The 19,746-nt window shown below is 34.8% G+C and overlaps 1 protein-coding gene across 4 annotated transcripts in view; it reads left to right on the top strand.

Moving 5' to 3' along the window:
- Positions 1-524: 524 nt before the first annotated feature.
- LOC124365857 (UDP-glycosyltransferase UGT5-like) overlaps positions 525-19,746 on the top strand; it is a 28,985-nt gene continuing 9,763 nt past the window's right edge. The window contains exons 1-3 of one of the 4 annotated variants that reach the window (XR_006922751.1): positions 525-1,561; positions 7,463-7,549; positions 10,500-10,627. Coding sequence is in view for 3 of the 4 variants with exons in the window: in XM_046821938.1 (XP_046677894.1) it covers positions 725-1,561; positions 10,500-10,722 (1,060 nt within the window). In the remaining variant the exon portion in view is untranslated. Of the gene's footprint in view, positions 1,562-7,462; positions 7,550-10,499; positions 10,723-19,746 lie in introns of those variants that run through there. The other 3 variants (XM_046821938.1, XM_046821937.1, XM_046821939.1) reach the window with 3 other exon arrangements.

Genomic DNA, 19,746 nt, shown 5'->3' with positions numbered 1-19,746 from the left:
TTAAAAGGTAATCGGTTATTCATTCGACTAAAATAACCGATTAACTAGAAAAATAACTGACTGGTTAGTCGGTTATAAAATCCATTCGGTTATCCCATCACTACTAAAGACTAATAAAACACGAAGTCATGAAGTGGAGCTAACCTCACTAATCACTCTTGAGTTTTTATTTTATTTTTAATTTATTTATTCATTCTGGATGTAAAATAGACTCTAATTTAGAAATTAGAGCTTCCTGTAAAATACATATACAAATTACGGAGTCTAAGAAGAGAACAAAATAAAAGGAAGATCATGTGTCAGGTGTGAATTCGTGTGCTGGTTTTGTTTACAGCAGATAAGCCTAGTTACCTATTTCGTCATTATCATTAATTAATTTTGCTGTTGTGTTGAGGAACGGGTCTTTGAAATGACCCGGCTCTTTCGGATCAGAACGGTAAATGAACCAACCAACCAATGAACCTGATCTTGAGATCACTCAGACCAATGCGCAGTGCCGTCTGCGCAATTAGATCATCGAATGAACTAACAGCTGTTGGCTCGGGATTGGAACATTTTTCAATGTTTGTTTACATTGTCAGTTTATCAGTCACGTAGCCTATTTCTTATTCCATTCTGATTCATGCCGTACAAAAATATAATTATTAATAGAAGTATAGTGTCCGTTGCGTTGTGTTTGTGCACGGAATCGTAAGCTGGTTATATCTTATATCACACCGGAGTGATGAAGGTGTCAACGGTTAAAGTGCAAATACAGATTATAGGGGTTTTAATAATTATTGGTACTGTTTATAGTCATAACATTCTAGGGTTATTCCCCACGACAGCAAAAAGTGCCTTCCTTGCTTCAGAAGCAATTATGAAAGAACTGGCTAGAAGAGGACACAACGTCACTGTAGTTTCTTGTTTTCCTCAACAGAATAAAATTAGTAATTATACTGATATTAGTATTAGATCTGCTAGGGAATCTATGATGTATGAAAGCAGCATTGATATTAAGAAATACAATATCCCTTTGGATATTTTGGATCTCACTCCATTTTTTACCGATTTGATTGAAAGCATGAGAAGTGTTCTTGAATTTAGTGGAATTCAGGAACTTCTATCATCAAATATGTCTTTTGATGTGGTATTTCATGAAATGTTTGTTGATGATATTTTTTTATTGATTTCCAGGAAATTCAATGCTCCGATTATAGCTATAGGTCCATCCTATATTTTACCATGGGCTGCTGATCGCTTTGCGATTCCTCAAAACCCATCTTATATCCCTGTTATTGCTAATGGCTATAGTGCTAAAATGAATTTCTGTGAAAGGCTTTGGAATACAATAACTTTGATAAGAAGTAAAATAGATTATTGGAATATATTAAATCCCAAGTCACTTGAGGTATATAGTAAACACTATAAGGAAACTTTACCTTCATTCCGTGAGGTGTCAAGTTATGTCAGTATGTATTTTGTGAATCAGCATTTCACTTTAAATAGACCACGACCTCTTCCTCCGCAAGTGATAGAGATAGCAGGTGTTCACTTGAAACCAGTAAAAGCATTAGAACAGGTAAGCAAAATGGATATTTAATTTTCTGATATAGTGAACTGTTGCAATCGCTCATATATCAACACACTGCAGTAGTTGTAGTAATTTTAAAGTTTTTGCTTAAACCTTTGATAACAGGGTAATTATTTGCTTTAGCCACTTCGCACTATTTATCTAAATTTCAACTTGAAACTAGAAAATAAATGTATAGGATGTTAGTAAAATAGATATAAAAGAGAGGAAAGCCTAAATAATAACAAATTATAATAGTACAGCCATCGGTGCGGGCTACATTGGCACCTTCGCATAACTCCTTTCGAGGTAAATTCATTGTTTATCAGAGAACCACGAAAACCAAACTTCACTAAAGAAGACGCAAACACAAAATGGCTAATGGTGATGCCAAAACACAAAGTACGTCTTTGTGCCACAGGTGCCATTTTATTTGAGTATGTTTATTGTCAAGGAATCAGTTTTATGTGAATTACTTCAAATATGTATTTTACTCTGTTCTATGACTTTATATTACTCCTCATTAATTTAGTTGATTATATATATATGTTTTACATAATATCTACTCACAAATTTATTTCATACATCCAGGAAATTAATTTTTCAGGAAGTATTAGTTTATTTTGTTATTGTGTTTTTAATAAATTTCATGAAAAGTTACATTTTAGATAATGCACAAATATATATCACATTTTTAACTCAATACAATGAATTCTTCAATATTTTTGGTGCCACTGCGGTGTCGTTAAATTGTGTAGTTCTTATAATTTTATTGGTATATTGTGTGACATGTTAAAAAAAACACTAATGTTACATTTTATTTTTAGGAATAAAATTTGCCACACAATGAATATTTTAGAAAATTTTATAAAAAAGTAATGAAATTTGTAATTATCATTTGAATTTACGACTTTCTACAAACAGTTTTGGTTGTAAAATACTTCAGATTTTGATCAATGTTTTTTACTTTCGTGAAAAATAAAAATGTAAACTGTTATACTTTCTTATTGTGCTTTTAATTCTTTATGAAACAATGAATTTTTATTTATGTACTTTTATCTTAGATTATGATAAAAAGTCATTTTTGGAATAATAACCATAGTGCTGCTTCAAATCCTTATAGTAATTAATTATTATTATTATACATAGTGTAAGTACATAGTGTAGTAATTATAATAAGTATACATAGTGTTTCAAAAAAGTTTTTTTATAAAAACTAATACATACAGGGTGTCACAAACTTCTGTGGGTGATAGTACACATAATTTCATATTGTATAAACATAGCTCTATAAATGTCTTGTTTAGCCTCTAGTCGCCATTTTGTATTAAAAAAAAAAATAATATATCTAGAACTAGTAAAGCTACAGATACCAAACTTTGCACATAGCTAGTAACACATCAGAGGAAAATAAAAACAATAATGGTGTGATTTGCTCTAATGTGCATGTTGAAAATGTTTAAAGTCAAATAACAAAATAACCAGTATAGTTATTAAAAAAACATACCAACTATTCAGTAATTTTTATAAAAATTCTAATGGTACCTTTTCCAACGAAATCCGTCAACATATAAGTGAGCACGATCACTTTTTAGGTATGCTTGCACAAACTTGGAGCAATAAAGATTTTATCAGTTGAAAGGTATCAGCTGTTTTGAACCAGTCATACAAAATTACGAGATGTTAACTATTTTTCAATTTTTATAACAATTCTGTGGTTTTTTTCTCAACGAAATCCATTAACGCATAAGCAAGCACGACCGCTTTATAGGCACGCTTGCAAAAGCCAGGAGCAAGAAATAGCTGATGCCTCTCAACTGTGAAATGTTGGTTGCTCCCGACTTTCTTAAGTAAAGTAAGGTCGCGTCTTCTTAACACCCAGATTTTTGGGATATACTTAGTAAGAGTTATATTAAGTGTTCGTTGGTGTAAGCATTGGTCAATGAAACATACTAAAGTACTACAGCTAATTGGTCTGTGTGCAACGTGTCAGGTGTAGAGTCTATGATGAGAGAAAAATAACGAGCTTGTTTGGTTTAATTTAAGATTTTTTGCATTACCTCCTTGTTCATAATATCAATAGAAGGAGAGGAATTGATCAAATTCCTCTATCAACTTACGACAACCTAGATAAAGTCCATTTGATATAGGTCCAAATATTTGACTAACATCTTGAAATGGGATACCTCTTCTCAATAGAAATTTGACAACAGACAAAACTCTATTCAATATTTCTCATCAGTATTCTTTCTGGTATTTGTTATGATTAGTATGGTGACATTAGATGTAGTCTTTCTCCTTGAAATATATTTTAAATCATCAGCCCTGTGGTAATTAGATCATTCATGTTTTTCAGCCAATGCAAACAAATGTTTTCCGTCATTAAAACCTTTAGTAAAAGATTTGGATTTTTCTCGGGTTGAAATATAAGACAAAATTTACAAAATACCTGGCCTGTGAGAGAAATAATATTTTCTCCGTTTGGAAGCTCAACAAAAAAAGTTAACTAAAAGCATATGTTGCATCTTATTATTTTACTGTCTTTATAAAGTTTTGACTTTGAAAAATCAGCTTGCAGAAGATTTTGATCAAAATCTTTATTATCATAAAACACATTACAATTGTGTACTAGATTGTCAAAATTAATTACATATTATGTTTACATATTACATATCATATTATTACAAAGATTAAAAATAATTCTAAAACTATACAATTTAATATGTCACCATTAAAATTCAAGTAGGCTACTCACTCACTGAATGAAAAGTTTGCTTTAAGAGCCATCTAGACAGTTAACCTTTGAAAGTAGAGCAACTTACGTTTTAAAAACTTAAAAGAAGTTTATTCAATATTCAGATTTTTAATAATTTATGGCTATTTAAACACTTACATAATCTAGAATAAGGAATGTTAATACTATTGTTGTTTCTAGTGCAATGTCCATGGATTTCATTTCTTAATGTAAAGTTTTGTAAATTCTCTTTTACAAATACCAAATATTTAATAACAAAAATGCCAGTTACTGTCATGATTTGATATTGTACTAATAGAGGTCTGCAGCTCTTCCTGTTAGAAATACCAGCAATAATCCACAAATCCTTCTTCTGCCGTATGAGCACCTTGCCAACATTCGAATTACCACCCCAAACAATGCTGGCATAAAGCACATGACAATGGAAGAAGCTAAAATAATCCACAAGTAACATACTGGATGACACAAGGTTTCAGCTTTCTTAGCAGAAAACATGCCTTGGAGACAATGTTTTCCGTGTGGGTGCCCTAGGAAAGTTTCGAGTCCAGATAAACACTAATAAGCGAATAGGGTTGATCTTTTCCATTCTCCTAAGTAAAAAGATTTTTTCCATTTTGTCATTATTTATTTCTAAACAATTAGCATTGAACCATTTAGAGGATTGTTTGATCATGTTATTGACGTTCAATTGTACAGATTTCAAGTTATTCTCTGATACAATGAAAAAGGTATCATTGGCATATAAGACAGTCTTACAGGGGATGCTGCTTGGAATATCATTTATAAAATAATACGAAAGTCAAGGGGCCCTAAACCGATACCTGCGGCTCACCTGCATAAAATAAATCAGATTTTGATAGCTGCTTACCCACAACAGTTTTCTGCTGCCTGTTGCATAGATAGGTTTTGAAGAAATTAAGCTCCTGGCTCCCAATTCCATAAAATGCCATTTTCTCCAAAAGCATCCTGTGGGATATACAGTCAAAATCTTTTTTGAGGTCAATGAGTTTAATTCCAAGTTACTCACAGTTTTAAAGTTAAAGTTATTCCAAGTTTAAAGCAGTCAAGTTGTATGGGACCTCTGCATCAACAGCCGTCGCAGAAGATACGCCCGGCATAAACCCAAATTGATTGCTGTACAGGGCATTATTTTGCTTGAGGATCTGACTCTTTGTACTTGTTTCCATTACCTTGGAGATTACTGGAACTATTGGTATTGGGTAATAATTGCCTATACAATCTCTGCTACCCTGTTTGTAAAGTGGAATCATCTTCGACATTTTGAGGCACTCTAGAAAACATGATTGCTGAAAAGTCTAATTTACAAGATATGAGACAAGCTCGAGAATAACGCCCGCCACACCCTTTTGAATAAAATTAGACAAACCAAAAATATTTTCACTTTTTGATGAACCCTTTTAGTATGTTGAGTAGCTCAGGAACAGTAATATCAGTCCAACAAAACTCCTCGAAAACCGGTCTCAAGTTTCCAAGAAATTTCTAAATCAATCACAATTGGATTGATCAGCTGGAATATTCTTCAAATTATTCCCAAAATCTGACTGTCACCAGAGATTCATCAGCTGAAAAATGTGGTAAGGTATCATCTTTTTTGAACATCATACCCGACTCTGACCTAATGACCTTCCAGGCCGCTGAAGATTTATTGTTGGAATTTGGAATAAATTGTTCATTACATTTTATCCTTGCCTCTTTAATGCTAACTCTGTAATCTTTCCTATAATTAATATAAAAAAGTGTTAACATTTCATGGTTCTGATATTTAGGAATTTTTAATATGTTTCTTGTCAACATTACAATATGCTACTGGTTTTGTAATACATCATTAAACCAACAAGAACAATTTCTATTTTTTAATTTATTTCAAGAAACGTTTTTGGCAGTATATATTGTATTTTCCTAATAGAACAGACAAAAAATATTTAAATGCATTGTTACCATCCTGCTTTACAGATTTATCGTGTTAAAACTAAAAAAGTCATATGCAAGCATAGATAGATTGTCAGAGTCTAATTTTCCTATATGACACCTCCTTAAATCCAGAAATGGCAGGTTTCTTGGTCAAAAACTTAAAACTGAGAATCTCATGATCAAATATAGTTTCCTTCCAAAGTGAAAGGTTATATTCACCCTGAGTAATGTTTGTTGCAACATTGTCCAGACAACTACTCTCTCTAGTGACAAATTTACATGTGCAACAAATGTCATATGATTTTAAAATATTTAGAAACTATATACTAACATATCAAAATCATTATTTACAATGTTTATGTTTAAGTCTCCAGCTAGAATTATTTTACTTGTAGGCTTCTTGTTTGATATGAAACATAATAGGCTAACTATAGCAATAAAAAATATTTATATCACACTATAGACTTCTGTAAGCAGAAATAACAGGTACATTATTACAAGGTATATGCAAGTAGCCACAAGGATTTGGACCAGCACATACCCGGAAACATCAATTTTAGCAAAATTTAAGTTTTGACTTACCAGAATAGAGGAACCACCATAGCCTCCATCTATACAAAAAGCTGATGCCACCATAAAATTGATAGGAACATATAGCTGAACCTCATCATCACATAACCAGTGTTCTCTAATCAAAGAAATGTTACAACCAAAATCCTCTAAAACTGTAGATAATTCATTAATTCTACTTCTAATTGACTGAACATTCATTACCATAACTCTGATTCAATTTTTCTTGCTAATCGTATTTTTAGTTATTATTGTACTTCTACTGCATGTGAAGATAGTTTAAAAAATGTGTATTTTTACATTGTGCAATGTTCTCCGAAGGGGAATCCCGGTGGGAATTGCAACGCTGTTGACCCAGGTAGATAACTCAGGGGCAGAATGACTGGTAGGAACCTTACGAGTGAAGTTGGTTGCACTGGAAACATTGCTGTCTGCAGAAAACCAGCAGCTCCATTCAGCCCCAAAACATCATTGTAGAGGAAGTGATCCGGACTGATGGCACCAATCGGCTGGGAAGGTGTGTGAGGTTGATTGGTTTCAGAAGAAATTCCTCACTTATATCCTGACATGGATGATAATGAACACTAGAAGTAATGTGAATCAGTATATCAGCTTTGGATCCCACAGTTAGGCATACAGTCTTCTGGTTTCAGATACAACAGAGATGGAGTCTTCATGAATGTTAATATCCGTCAGGTCCTTAAGGCTTTCTTACTGAATTTCTGAGACAGAAGATGAAGGTAAGCTTCCAGAACCTAGTGCTGTTTTAGAATGAATAAGGTCTTTTCATTTTCTGGGCTACTGTTTTCTTGTCCCTCTTAACTATGTGAAAGCCATGTCTAGTATGGTCATGGCTACATAGAAGGTAAAGATCAAGGAGAAGTATGTATGTGTTTTTGAGTGATATCTCACGAATCAAAACATTTATGTCATCAATCGCTTGGTTCTCTTTGCACTTCTCGTTCAGGTCAAATCTGTAAGGAAGCGTTGACAAGCGTTGGTTATTGTTCTTATATAATAAAGCCTCCTTTTCTGGAAAGCTCACAAATGTTTCTTTTGTCAGTGGTGACTTATTGAAAGAGTTACTGGCAACATTATTTGCACCTGCATTCCAAACTATATAATCTTTTCTTGTGTATCTGTTGTACGGGACATCTCTTGCTGTAGCTCTGGTGATTTTTTTAAGGGGTGTTCCATTTTGTATGTGACCATAAACCTTGTAACAGTTGTTCGTCTAAATAGTAACCAAGTCCAATTCCTTGACTGTCGCCTTCTATTGATAGATTAGGCTTTTCACCAGACTCTAATTTGGTACTTTCTGAAGAACTAGTTTCTTTGTTGAAACTCTTCTGGTTCGAAATTAATGTTTGTTTCTTTTGAACTAAATATTGGGTACTAGTCTGATGTGCATCTTCAGATGGATTGTTTATGATAATGAGGAAATTCAAATCTTTTATTGCCAAGACATTATAAAAAAATGTATAGCAATAGTCATATTTTATCCTACAATTTTCAGCAAGCACTACACGTCAAGATCACACTCAAACATACAGTATTTTCAGTCACACCACATTCATTCATACCAATTTTCCTATTTTCCAACGCCGGTTGTCAGTCTTCCAATTGTGCAGTCACCAAGTCGAATGCCATAAACTAGTCAGCACTATAAAATGCTTGAAACACCTTAAGCGTTGGAGCATTTTTTTCATGAATTTAGCAATTTGTTGATGAAACGAACTCCTGCCTGCGAGGGCAAGTGTTCTTAAACCCTCGTTCTGTGACTTCCAGTTCAGTAGATATCTCTGCCTCTTGTCACGTATAAATGTATATCTCGGCCATGTGTCATAGCACATTTAGACATACAAAACAACATTGTCTCCAAAATGTAGAGACAAAGCAGAGTCAACTGTTGCAATTTTTTAAAAGCTTCCTTGCATGTTTCTCTGAACCTTAACTGTGCGATTATACGAATTACTTGTTTCTGCAATTTGAATGCTTTGAAGAACTGTTTGCTCTGGTTCCCCACAACACTAAACCGTGGGTGAGGTGAGGTAGATCAAGCCATAATACGCCGTCATCAGTACCTGAATGGAGTAGTATTTGGTTAAAGACCTCAAAGCAAATGCCTGAGGACTGTTTTAAACAAATTTTATAGTTCCAAGTCAATCCCCGATCCAGGAATATTCCGAGGAATTTTGAACAGTTGACTTCATCTAGAAAAGAGTCAATAGAACGGCAGGCCCGTCATCGGAATTTCCTGATCGCAACACAAAAGACAAAGAAATTTGATTTTGAAGAATTCTCTAAAAGATTGAGGCTATTGAAGAGCTGGACAAACAACAATTATATAAACAATAAACAATTATTGTTGGTATTGACAAAAATTTTCTGTTCCAGAATAGATTTTGATTTGTTGATGAAACAAGGTGTCGTGTCATCAGCGTACTCCACTGGTCTTCCATGTAGAAGTAATGACCCCCCTGTCATTGACATAGACAAGGAAAAAAATCAGACTTGAGTACTGATCCCTGAGGCACACCATAGCTCAGTTGAATCGGTTCAGAGAATTTGTTTGATATTTGAACAATTTGTGTTCTGTGGCTTAAAAATGAGCTAACCCATTGAAGAGGCACATCTCTGATGCAATGAGATTCAAGTTTGTCAAGCAATTTTGAATGCTTTAGATAAGTCGAGAAACACACTTAATGTGGAGTTTCGACTTTCTAACTCCTGTACAACCATTTCGACAAGACTCACCAAGGTGTCTATGGTCCTAACCAGGTACTTTCAGTTTACGGCAACTTGTACTCTCTGTACAGATGAGTAACCGGTACTAAAAGTATGTTTTGCAGTAGTCCTGACTTGATCAGTTGTCACAGTAATGAGTGAGTTGCAGAACCCTGAGCAGTTCTGTACTGTAATGGTTTGTTGTCATTCGTTGTCACTATTAGGCAACACCGCCCTGGGCAGTTCGTAACCAGTTAAAGCGAACAATTACTGGTTACGGTGACAACAAAACTTGCTCAATTTAATCTGTGTTAAAAATTTAATGTTTTAATTATTGATTTACAAAATTATACACTCAAGATAATGACCAAGCTCAGTAATGTACACTTGTATCTATTTTGGATAGACATTTGGTCTTAATCGGATGACAAGTTTCTGAGTTAGGAGTTTTCAAAAGTTGGTACATGGTTAAATATTGTCAGAATCTGGTATTTTTCGTTGTTATTGATATATTCAGTCATAAATATTTTATTCAACAAATTTTACAAAGCTTAAAATTTTGCTATACCTAAGCACCCAAAAGGGCTTTGAGGTTTAGGATTATACAAATGTCATATACTTAAAAAGCTTCGTGGCAGTCACACCTTCTTATTCCTGTTTATTAATTGCATTAGCTACTTTGATTGTATTTAGTTTAGCATTTAGAAATTTTACAAATGAAAGGAAATGAAGGAAATAATATTTATTAGATATGTCTGTTCATAATTTAGTCGGCAGGTTTACTTTTAGTTTTGAGTCAGTGGTTAAATAATTGCACTGTTGGCCACAGGAACTCATGTCAGACCTTATATGTTGAAACCACGAAATCTGAAGACCTTTGACTAACTCTAAGTTTAACGTTAAACTAAATTATAGTGATTACTTCAAAAATAACTTGTGAGTAAAGGTAGTTGTTTGATTCAGGAACTCCAAATGTGGATGGACAATGCACCTTTCGGTGTCGTCTACTTTTCCTTTGGTTCAATGCTGCGAGGAGCATCTCTCCCAACTGAGAAAGTGCAGATTTTCCTTGAGGTATTCCGAAGTTTCCCACAAAGAGTGTTGTGGAAATGGGAAGATGACCCTCCATCTGGTGTGCCGGAACATGTAAAAGTGCTTAAATGGCTACCACAGAGAGACATTTTGGGTGAGTTCTTTGTTTAATTTTGTTATTAATGGTGGATATTAATTCAATCACTCAACCAGCAGCCTTATGTTGAGTTGCTTCCACATTGATTGCGGCAGACGTACACAACTGCTACTCCGGCTGTCCTTAAGTGTGAGTGACGCATCACTACTATTCTGGCTGACCTAAAGTTGGTACATGACTAATGTAGCAGTGAAGGTGTTACCTTTATATAACACATCGTATAGGATATTGTCAATTTCCGCTCGAATAATATTGTCCTTTTGATATTCGAGGGTGTTTGGATGAACTTTGTAAACTTGAGATAACTCTACAGAAATTAAGCTCAGGACTTAAATCAGATGATTGTGCAGGCCAGTTTACATCCCATCGTAGGGAGGTTAGACATTCGGGGATGGCTGCTCTCAAAGCTCCCTTGAAAAACTCGAGGTTCTCTAAGAGCTCTGTGGCTCCATCTTGTTGAAACCACACATTGTGGAGATAATATTTTTAGCACAGGTAAGAATAATTGTTGGATCATTGTAACAAACGGTTGGAATTGATGGTAATAACATAACCGTTTACTTGAAAAACAGTTTAGTCCAATGACTCCTACTCTCGATATGGCACAGCATAATATGACATGATCCAATGAAGAAGCCTTTCATAGAGTTTTTTGGGATTTTTGCACTTCAATATCACACGTTCTGTTTATTTACACAGCCACTGAAGTGGAAATGTGCCCTGTCACAGAAGAACACAACTGTATTGTTCGGCAGGCTATCAAACAGCTGCTCACGTAATGTTTGTTGAGTTACTTAATCCTGTTCTATCAGTTGTTTAACTCCAACCATTTTGTAAGGGTGAAAAAGTAGCTCATCAAAAAGAATTCAACAAAGAGAACAGGATTACATCACAAGAGCAATTGCATGTTTACACTCAGAACACTTAGCTGACTGCACAATGGACAGTCTTTCTTTCCACATTTCCATGTGTTCTGTCCTAAATGGTCCTATGCACTCCCCATTTCTTTGAAGACACTATATCTGAAGAATATTTCCCTGACCTTTTGTTTTATTCTTAACGCATCCACCCACATTTAACACATTTCCGATCAGGAACATGACCTCGTGGAGTAATACTGAAGTGACGACAATAGGTACATTGCATTGCAGTCACTGACTGACTGTTAGAGAAATACCCTTGTACAGTGTAATGAAACTAAGAAAACCTTTTTTACAAACTAAGGGCTTTAATCAACAAAATTCAACTAGATAACCTTAGATATTCAATCAGAATGTATAAGCAATTACTTAATATCTTCTTTAAAAATAACAGATGATCTAGTTATGTTTACATGGAGTAAATTATATAACATTCTCCCCCACTGAATTTAGGAGGTAGTCATTGAAACGTTCAGGGATCCTTCTTATTCTTGATCCTCTTCGAGGAGAAACTATTTTATTTTTCTTGATTGAACTGTTCAGATTCAACTTCAGTGTCTTTTGAAGAATCTTCCTTATTTCCTTGTGATGCTTCTTCATGTTCATCCTCCACCTCCTGTTCTTCCGACCAATTTGGATAAGTCTGTCACCATTAGACTTTTATCACCTCGGGGGAGCTAAGTGTTTTAGTGAAACAGTAGATTCTCTTCCATTGGGGTAACGAATTAGTGCGTATTGTGGATTTGCTTCTACTAATTCAACTTCATCAACTAGTGGTTCGTATTTGCTGCTTCTTACATTTCGCCTGGTTAGTACTGGGACCAGGTTGCAGTAACCATGCTGGGTAGTGAAGTACCTTTAGTTGATCGGCCGTGAATGTATGAACATTCTCTCGTGTGGAGTGCAGTTTGGTTGCTGTGCATAGTAAAGAGCGTATCGAATGTAGAGACTCTGGAAGTACAGACTCCCAGTATCGTTGGTCCAGTCCTTTTGGATTTTAGTGACAGTGTAACGGTCTTCCATATAATTCCATTATACCTCTCAATTTGTCCATTTCCTGCAGGATTGTATGGACTGGTTAAACTTGTAGCAATCCCCTTTTGATGAAGATATGTCCTTTATTTCATCAGACAAAAATGATTTGCCTCTATCAGAATGGATGTAATTTGGTATCCATAAACAGAGAACAAGTTTTCCAAACATTCTATCACAGTACTCGAAGTCATCTCTTTGCAGGGGTAAGAGAATGGGAAGCGAGAGTACTCGTCAACAATATTTAACATATAATGATTTCTACTTGACGATGGTAGTGGTCCTTTAAAATCAATATTGAGTCTTTCAAAAGGTGAAGTGGCCTTTATCAATGTGTTGGTTTGTTTGTGGAATCTAGGTTTGACCTCTGAACAAATAGGACAAGATAAAGTCATTGATTTGATCTCACTCAAAGAATATGGCAAATTCTTGCTGCGTACCCAGTGATAGAAACGCGTTATTCCTGGATGACAAAGAGCCTGGTGCATTTCAAAAAAGTTTGTTGTCAGTCGTAGAGGCATTACAGATCCGAGAGAGTGCGTCTGCAGAAACGTTTTCTTTACCAGGTCGATATTGAATGTCGTACGAGAAAGGAGAAAGCTCTAGCGCCAGCGCATGATTTTGTCGTTTTTAATTCTGCTAGAATGTTTTTGGTCAAAAATAAATGACAAAGCTTTTTGATCATTAAGAGAATAAATTGTCTCCCTAACAAAAAATGTCTCCATTTCTTAATAGATTCTACGATGGCCTGTTGCTTCTCTTTCTACTGTTGAGTGTTGTTTTTCACTTCCAGACAAAGTCCTAGAAAAGAAGGCAACAGGACGTCCATTTTGACTCAGTGTAGCAACTATTGCAACTCCTGAAGCATCAGTTTCGACTATCAATTGATTTTTCCGGTTCAACAGTCACAAGAAATGATCTTTCTATATCCTTCTTAATGTTTTGAAAATCACTAGCGGTAATGGAGGTTGGTTCAAATAGGAAAATTCTTACAGCTTACTAAACTTCTAATCTTGTCAGAAAACCTTGGTATCCATTTGGAGTAGTATGATAACAATCCAAGTGTTCGTTTAAGAGAAGCAGCATCATGAGGCAGAGGCATGTCCAAAAGTGGTTGTAATCTCTCTGGGTTCGGGACGTATAGTTCTATTTCTGATTTGATAACCAAGGATAGATATAGTATCTTGAGCAAATTTACATTTCTTCAGTTCAATGTTAGATTGTATTTTCCTTAGCCACAGCCATAAACTTTTCTAAATTTTTATCATGATCTTGTTTACCCATTCCTCCTATTGTAACATCATCAATATATGCGAAAGTACCTTCGAGTCCTTCTTCCTGAAATAACCTTGTTTATAGTCCTTTGGAAAGCGGACACGCTGTTGGTTACTCCAAAAGGAATGCGTTTTTAACTGATACAACTGCCCATTAGCTTCAAAAAGCGGTAAGTTGTTTTTTCATGCTCTGGAATTGGTATCTGATGATAAGCATTAGACAAATCCAATGAACTGAAAGTATCAAATTTAGCAATTTTTAACACAAGTGAATTCGATATCTGGCAAAGGATAAGCATCCAATAATGTTAAATTTATTTACTGTCTGAGAATAGTCTATTACAAGTCGTTTCTTGTGGTTTTCATTTTTGGTAATGAGCACTTGAGCTCGCCATGGAGAAACACTTTCCTCGATAACACCATCTTTCAGAAGAGACTGTATTTCACATTGTATAAATTTTTCATCTTCCCCAAAAAACCGCCTTGTCTTAGTCACAACAGGTCGACAATCTTTAGTCATGTGCTGAAATAATGATGGTGGTTCCACATTAGCACAGGCAACGTTACAAATTGAGAAAGATGATCTTGGTCCCCCCAAAGTCTACAGTAACATTTGTAATGAAGTTTCATGATATCATGTCCTATCAGTACATCAGTACATAACCTTTCAATTACAAGCATTTTGATTTGTTTGTAAGCATTGTCTTTTTACATACAGATCTACCCTAACATACCCTTTAATTGGTGAAACGAGTGATGTAGATGCCATCGACACCTGTTTGACTTCTGGAAATGTTTTAAGGTTGTTAGCCTTTACAAAACTACTATCAATAAAACTATCAGAACTTCCAGTATCAACTAAAAACTTAGCAGAAATTCCGTTTACATTTCCGGATACAATTGCTTTAGATAATACTTTGGGTGTTACTGCTGAAGTTATTACGGGACATGTTGTTAAAGAGGCTGAATTTATCTTACCTTTTTTAAGATTCTTAGATAAACAAAAGTCTGAGAAAATGACCAGTTTTCGAGCAACCTTTACAAATAGCATCTTTTGCAGGGCAGTCATCTCTTAAAATATGTCTTGCTCTTCCACAAAAATAACATTTCTGTCGCAGTCCGTGTGCTGATACAGCAGCAACAGTAGAATTGTCTTCCTGAGTTTTTAGTTTGTCTGAAGGAATCTTTAAATTACTACTCGTATCAACGTTGTGACAATATGATTGAGGTACACCTGAAGTCATGGAATAAGCGTCCGCATGTTTTCTGAGCTGACTCTAAAGGAACGAGCTATTTCTTCAACTTTTTTCCAAGGTTAAAACGTTTATGTTCCAGAATACGTTGTCTGATTTGAGAAGAATTTAAACCACTAATAAAGGCATCTCTGATAGACTCATTACTAATAGGTTTTAGCATCAACATTTACGAAATCACACTCCTTACTAAGAGATTTTAGCATTTGCAAATAGTGATTTATTGATTCTCCTTCTTGTTGTTTATGATTAGCAAGCAAGTGTCTAGCAAAAAGTACATTTTTCTTAGGTATGAATAATGTTTCTAAAGTTTGTATAGCATTGTTGTAATCTTTACACTCTCACTGATAAATTCATAGTTTTTCATAGGTTAGAAAGTTCACTAGTACTCCAAGTTTCTTATCTTCTTTAACTTCAGGCATTTCTATGAATGTATTGAACGTTTGAAACCAATGTTTCCATTGTTTAGAAGCATTTGTTGTTTCAGGGCTGCATGCAAATTTCAGGTTTCAGTAGTTTTTCCATTACAGAGTATTGAAGTTAGTATAGCAAAATTGTTGATTAAATTGTAATGAAACTAAGAAAAACCTTTTTACAAACTAAGGCTTTAATCAACAAAATTCAACTAGATAACCTTAGATATTCAATCAGAATGTATAAACAATTACTTAATATCTTCTTTAAAAATAACAGATGATCTAGTTATGTTTACATGGAGTAAATTATATAACATACAGCAAAATCATGCTGCTGCCTCGACCAAAGAATGTTTGCAATTGAGACGGGCGGTCCACATCACACCACTCTATGCCCTCTCACAACTAACCATGGACTTCTTTGCACCATGATCAATGAAGAAGGTTTCCATGCGCCATCCTTTATTAGAACTATATATCCTATGACTATTTGAAATGGATAGCGACTATTTAGATCAATCTAATAATTTAAGGAAGCGTAACAAAAATATAATAGTTATTTTATTATTATTCGTTACTATGGTGAAGAAAATCTTCAGTATAATGCTCCATACTGAATTTTGTCAGTATAAAAACAAAAGTTTATAAAATAAATCCAACAAACAGTATCTGTATATTTTGTAAATTTATAAATTGAACATTGTGTTGATTTTTTAGGCATTTTCTCCCTCTAAAACGAAGACATAATGTTTTTAACCTACCATACCTTTGGCCATAAAATATACTTTGAAAAAAGTGCAATATATTATAAGTTTAATAATGGATGCTGTTAAGTATATTGTATGATATACATTTTTTAACATTTGGAAAAAATTGCTTCACAATAGTGGTTGTACTGGCCTTGTGTGGTGCACTAGTGTGTATATTGAATTTAAGGAGATATAAATAAAAGTTAATTTTACATAACTGGTTTATTTAATGTTATTAACAAAACAATAGATGACGGAATAATCATGAAAGAAGTTAATTTTTAAGTAACATGTGTTTGTTGACATTGACCCAACATAAATGAATAATAGTACAATATTTGAAACATCTGGTTGAGACACTATAATTCTTTCATGCTTAATAAAAAACGATAAAAGTGGAAAAGTCAACAAAATGAAAAATTAAATTATAACAAAGTCTTTCAGGTAAGCAGGCTGTCGATGTGTTCTATAGGTTGGCGCAGCACTGGAATTTCATTTACGGTTTCATGTTGAGGTTGCTCAATGACTTGAAGAGGTGGTTGCTGTTGTTGAGTTGTTAATACGGTCTTGTCTTCTATGGGTAATTTTGGTCTTTGTGCCTCTTGAGCATCGTCTTGTACGTTACGAAAGAAGGTTATTGTCTTCATTGGTGTTCCACTAAGTCTCAATTGGTGGATATATCGTTTGAAAGGGTAGTCACGTCTAGTCTGATGATATAGTGAAGGAGTCCGTACTTCTGTAAGATTGTTCCTGGTTTCCTTCGAAAGATTCTTGTTGTTTGAATAGTAGCGGGATTGGACTTTGATCTTTATTTTTGTTTCTTCCCAGGTTTCATATGTTAAGTTGATTGTGGTAATGACTTCTGTTGTTAATGCGAAAATTTGATTTAATTCAATGTTTATTGAGTTTTCAGTGTTAGTTGGTGCTCTTGGTAAACAGTCAACATTTGTGTATTCGCTTGGATTGTCAGTTATTAACTTGAAGGGTCTTGCAAACAAGTACTGATAAAAATATCCTACTGAGAATACAATAGCCAAGGCCTCTCTGTCAAACTGTGAGTGATGTTGTTCAGCTTGCGTAAGTGACTTTTGTGCGAAGGCAATGGGTCGCTCTTTTCCCTCGGTGATGTTGAGGGCTGGCATCGCAGGCAAGTTGAACTGGTAAGGTTGGGTCAAACGGTGTAAGAGCTCAATCACTGACAATTTTTGTTCTTGCTTGAGTCAATTGCCAGTTGAACCTGGCATTCTTGGCTAGAAGTTGTCGCAGAGGTGCTGTGAGGGCTGAAAGATTGAAAATAAACCGTGAATAATAGGTTACCATCCCTACAAATCTTCTTACTTCTTAAATTGATGTAGGATGTTTCATTTTCAGTATTGCGTTGATCTTCTCAAGTGATTTTAAGATTTTGTTGTGTTCAACAACGTGGCCTAGATACTCTATGGGTTCTTAAGAAAGAAAACTTTTCAAACAATATTCTATGTAGTATTTTTAACACCTGGTTGAGATACTATAGAGGTTATCCTGTGAACATTGACACTCCCATCACCAGTATCAGCTGTCATATGCACACAATTTAGTTCGTCCTAGTCACAAAAATAACCAAGATAGCTTACTTGCATGCCACACTGTCTGATATCTAGAACTTTTCAGAGCAACAGCCTAATATGACAAACCTGTATACTACTGTTGGTATACATCCTCTTACTCAGGAAGATCTTGGCTTTGTATTCCGGAGCAATAACATGTATTCTGAATTATAATATCATTCTAAGCATAAATAATATTTTTTTGTCTCCGTTGCTGATTAGTCAAAGTAATACCCTCCCAGTGTAGGAGGGTACCTGTCCACTAATTGCGGAGCTTTTAAAGTGTGGAAAGAAGTTCAAGGCATTGCCATACATGAGGTACACAATGCGATCTGATAAATTCAAAACTCGCCCCAGGCCCCCAAAGTGAATGCTTAAAATTCGGGGATAGGAGTGATTTGGTTATAGGTTAAATTTGGACATGAGGTTTAAAGTTACACATTCCCTACTGTGTCCTTTCTCGTGGGTTGTAATGCTTCGCTAACGCTCAGCCAAATTATGTGAGATATATAAAAATAATCAATGTATTTCGTCGAAAAATTAAGTGACGTCATAGCAAATTTATGAGACAAAAGAATTGGGTTGATAACTAAAATCCGAGATTAGGTTTGGCAGGAAATATAAAGTAGAGTGTTTAATTTTAACCTAAAATTTTGAGTTAGAGGTGTTTTTGTGGCTTAACCGTTGGAGATACGATAAAAAGTCACTGAACCTTTCCTGTCGGAAATTTTATTCTGTCTTTTCGATTGTGCCCTCAGATTTGATCTACGACCTATGGTTTAGTCGGTACAACGCTTGGAATAAATGTCTGCACTGGTCAGCTATTGTGTGGACAGAGTTAGTGTAAAGAAAAGGAAAAACTACATTATCAGATTATTAAGTAGATCAGGGGGTGTAATTTTAATTAGGAGTTCATCTACCAGGCAAATTCCAGTGAGGGAGGGTTAATGTTCTCGGGGGTTAAAGAACGCGTGGTACTTTTCTAGTAAATGTGTGGCTGGGCACGAGGAGTTTTTATCAAATAAAAACGTTGATCAGGGGGTTTAAATTACTTCGGAAATTATCATTCCACGCCAGAGTTTTTTGACAATGAACTCTTTATTTCATAAAAATAAATAAAAAAAAACACTGTCCCTATCTACTATTGAAGCTTCACTAACGCTTAGCCAACTCCCGATGTGGAGGGGGGTTTTAGTCACTCGTTAACGTAGTAATACAAGGTCAATCTGGAACCAGCATGAATCGCACTAATTATAGTTTGCAAAATTTAAAACACCTAAAAGTGACGACAAAAATTTGCAATTTAGAGCATTAAATTTTATCAGGGCTTACGGAAAGATAAACGATAGAAAGCTGCAGGACCTTTTTTTGTAGATCCTATCAATAGCTAGTTATAAAAAATTTTACATTTAAGCTAGGGCAAACGGTTCGGCCAATATCAAGCCCGGAAGGTAAGTTTTTAAAGTGAAATTTTCAACATAATCACGTTTTAAAAAAAAAAACGGCTAAACCATGGAAAATAGAGTAAAAAGTCACCAAACCTTTTTTTGTAGATCGCCTTATTTTGTATTGAAATCACATTTTTATTTTTTGCTAAACCTAAACTTCTGGCTGCATTGTAGCCCATAATCACAATTTTCACGTAAAACTTGAAAAGGTAATGTATTTAAGCGCGTTTTGCGGCCCAAACCATTAAGAATAGGGCAAAATGTTACTTGACCTTTTTTGTGTAGATCCCGCTATTTCCTAAATCCTGTTGAAATTTTGTGGTTGAGCTACGACCGATGGTTC

Source organism: Homalodisca vitripennis, chromosome 7 (assembly GCF_021130785.1).
Source record: "Homalodisca vitripennis isolate AUS2020 chromosome 7, UT_GWSS_2.1, whole genome shotgun sequence".
Taxonomy (NCBI): Eukaryota; Metazoa; Arthropoda; class Insecta; order Hemiptera; family Cicadellidae; genus Homalodisca; species Homalodisca vitripennis.
Note: the sequence above shows the minus strand (reverse complement) of the source record. Positions and strands in the feature narration are given on the sequence as shown.